The 3,536-nt window shown below is 36.8% G+C and overlaps 1 protein-coding gene across 1 annotated transcript in view; it reads left to right on the forward strand.

Moving 5' to 3' along the window:
• Nucleotides 1-607, forward strand: part of LOC117115285 (coiled-coil domain-containing protein 105-like) — a 3,218-nt gene extending 2,611 nt beyond the window's left edge. Inside the window, exon 4 of the mRNA XM_033259008.1 lies at nucleotides 366-607. Coding sequence (XP_033114899.1) covers nucleotides 366-587 — 222 coding nt within the window. The 3' untranslated portion in view covers nucleotides 588-607. The remainder of the gene's footprint in view (nucleotides 1-365) is intronic.
• The last annotated feature ends 2,929 nt before the right edge of the window (nucleotides 608-3,536 follow it).

Consider the following 3,536-nt stretch of genomic DNA (forward strand, 5'->3'; position numbering starts at 1 on the left):
TGGGGCGGATATGCTAGGGTGGCCCGAAGTGGCCTTGAAAGTTGTCCAGAAAAATGACAATTTAAGGGTTTCAGAGGCTTATTTTATAGATAGATAGACTACTAATATGTAGAAAATACATATCATTGTTTTTTTTCCCCAACAAATTGTGGTTTTTCTTCTTTTTGAGGAGAAAGAAAATTATCTGGGGGAAAATTTCCCCTAGCCCCTGCTAGCACCGCCACTGGACTCTGTTAATCAAAAACTCTTTTTTCTAGACAAAAAAGGGTAAGGGTAAAGGTAAAGGTAGGAGAATAACCCATAACTCACAGCATCATTGTGCTGAATTGCAAAACATATTACAGTAACTTGTTTATATTTATCAGCAAAATCTTCAAGTGGCCCTAGGAGAGAACAGGCATGCCATTCACAGAGCACAACGGTGGTATGATGCCACAGAAAAGGCTAAAGGCTACACTGTGGGTCCAGAACTTCAGTCTGACTTGGAGACAAGGGAACGGTTAACAAGGCCTCTGGTTAGAGTCTACCAACGACACCCAGCCACTAACCTTCCTGAGGCACAAGACATCATTAAGGTGGGTTTGTAAATTGATCTAAAAGCGAATAGGTTCAGGATCTTATTTAAGTGCAAGATAAGTAACAAATTTTTTTATTGCAACATTTTTTTAATCAATAGCTGGTAAACTTGTGACAGTACGAATTTTAAGATGACATAATGGTGCTGCTGTCTCTTATACACATCTAGATGTGTATAAGAGACAGGAAAACCCTGTCCTAGATCTTTGTGACATGTACAATTTGTATATTTATTATATCAATTCTGTCTCTTATACACATCTAGATGTGTATAAGAGACAGGTTTCATTCAGATATTTAGTAAATGTAAATAAGTTGATTATAAAACTCTACACTATCAAGTTTTGTCACAAGAGTATCTCTGATTTGCTCATATATCAGTATATCGTATCACACCCATTTGTGAGCAAATCATTGTAATTGTCTCATAAAATATATAACTGAAAGTAATGTGTTAGGAAAGGATTATATTATTGAATATAGCATCTAATACATTAATGCAGAAATATAAGAAATCTACTGAAACAGTAGGATGCAAGGCCATGAGAGCTACTTAAAAAGATATTGTAATAGGGAAATATTCACAAGAAATGTGCTGTATATTGCTGTGGCCTGTGATGTTTACAGCTGAGTTTCCATATAATCACTACATGCTATCGCCAACAGCTTTCAGTAATGCTGATTGGTCGGTCTAATCAGGGTGCCTTCGGGATTGCTACGTAGTACGATTGGTACGTTGTCAATTGCACTGGAAATACTAGCGATTTTAAGTAAACCAGACTTTAGTCTGCTTAACTGCTTTTCTATGCAATTGTTGAAGATTGGATAGAGCTTAACGATAACTATAACTGAAAATAAAAATAGGGTTATATTATTGATATATTAAGAAAAACTGGATGTAGAAATGAAAGAAATCTATTTTAGAGTAGGATGCAAGGCCAGTTTGTACTGTAGAACTACATAAAAAATGTCATATTTAGAGAAATCAACTTTTGGAATATTTGCATGAGGGAAAATGCTATTATTATAATCCACCTTTAATGTACACCAATATTCTCATAGCCTGTGATGTTTAATCCAAGCACACACTGTGTTGTACGATGGATCTGGTTTGGATAGTGTCCAACACTCAAACGGACAGGTCATACCACCATCAGCCCAACGAAGCCCTCTCCTCTCTCTGGGCGCTTAATGACATGACCGTGTCTGCTGATTTTTAGTGGCATTCTAAGCTTATCGTCATTGAAAAAGATCTGTTGCATGCACATCTTTTTTATTGAATCATGTGCCTGGCTGTAGTTTATGATTCCTAAGCTAATGGGCAAGTTCTTCTGTTCTAAATGGCTTCTATGCAACTGTTGAAGAAAAGTGCCTTTATTTCAAGTTACCGGTGCTTACCCCAGGGGTGCATGCTCATTTACATGTGTATAACTTGGTAATAATGCTTAATGACAAGGTATTAATAAATTTTAGTGATGTAAAAAGTATGTGATGTAGCACCTTTCACTTGTTATTGTTTGATGTGTCCTCACATGCATTAATTTATTAAAAATGGATACTATGGATAAAGTGTGTTTGGAGTACCGTAAATGATCAAGTGATTGTCACAAATAAGTGCTTTTGAATAAGCTCAGCACCAAACATACTTTTTTGCTAAGCACTGCAGCATTTATTAGCCAAATTCTTCTTTAAAAATTGTTGCAGCGCTAAATGAAGAGTACATACCACTGATCTCTAATCGGCCAATCCTGGTACAGAAAAAAGTGAGGCCTCTGACGCCATGTGGAGGGCCTAAGTGACGTACCAGTTTAGAAAAGTTTCTTTTGACATTTGCAATACTTTTCAATAAATTTAAATTTAACGTAGGAATTTTTTTCCAAACCATCTAACCACTACACGCGACTGTTCATGCAGTTTTCAAAAGTGCGAGTGAAGTCTCGTTGTTATAGTGACGTCGATCCCTAACAACGCAAATATTTTTACGTTAAATATAAACAAATGCCAAAAGAAACTTGTCTAAAATTATACGTCCAGTTATTATAGTAGAGATCAGTGGTACATACTCATATTACATGACCAATTTCTCAGCAATTAATACTGTAATACTAAAATTGCAAAATATACAACAAAATGTATAACATTAACACTACTGTACAATAATTTGGAATTAGCACTGCCCATGGATCATTTACAGTATTCATTATTACCGGTACCTCCTACAATTGGTCTGACAATTAACATGTTGACTGCCAGACCTTTTTTTTAAAGGTTCCTTCCCGTGTGCCAAAACAAGTTTACATGTACAGTACGTGCTTTTTTGAAATTTTATCTAGTCATATATCACCAAAATGATGTGTCTAATAAATTGTTGGGAAAATATTAGGAAGCGAGTATACTATAATAAAATGTTTTATTGACTATGCCAAGTGCGAGTTATCTCGTCCGCTTTTTGCATAGCTTGGTACTGTATACATTCAAAACAGGGGCGGATCCAGAGATGTCCAAAAAGGGGGGGGGGAAAGGGGCGGCCGAAATTTGGGCCGATCGAGACAACAATGTCCAAGGGGGTCCGGGGCATGCCCTGTTGTGTTAAAGATGCCCAAAAATAACATTTGAGGCGTTGTGGGCTATCATTTTTTTCTTTTTCTTTCTTTTTTTTCCTCTTTTTTTTAACCTCCCAAAAGGGGTAAATCCACCCCTGCAAAGAACACAACAAACATACATACGTCATTTGCACATTATCGTCTAGGTGTATGTTCCCCGAACTACCAGTCGTTGAATCTGTGGTTCTACAATGTATAACAATGAAGTTATAAACGCTAGAATGTTACCCCGATTTTGACGAGTAATACTCGTCCCTGGCGCCCTCAGCAACACCCTGTGGGCGATTATACTTGTCGCTGGAAGCCAACGTGTTAACATCTGATATGGAATAAGTAAAAACTTCAAGGTTTTGTGAC

The sequence above is a fragment of the Anneissia japonica genome, unplaced genomic scaffold, assembly GCF_011630105.1.
Source record: "Anneissia japonica isolate Jap-2015-1 unplaced genomic scaffold, ASM1163010v1 scaffold550_len331619_cov169, whole genome shotgun sequence".
NCBI classification, from domain to species: domain Eukaryota; kingdom Metazoa; phylum Echinodermata; class Crinoidea; order Comatulida; family Comatulidae; genus Anneissia; species Anneissia japonica.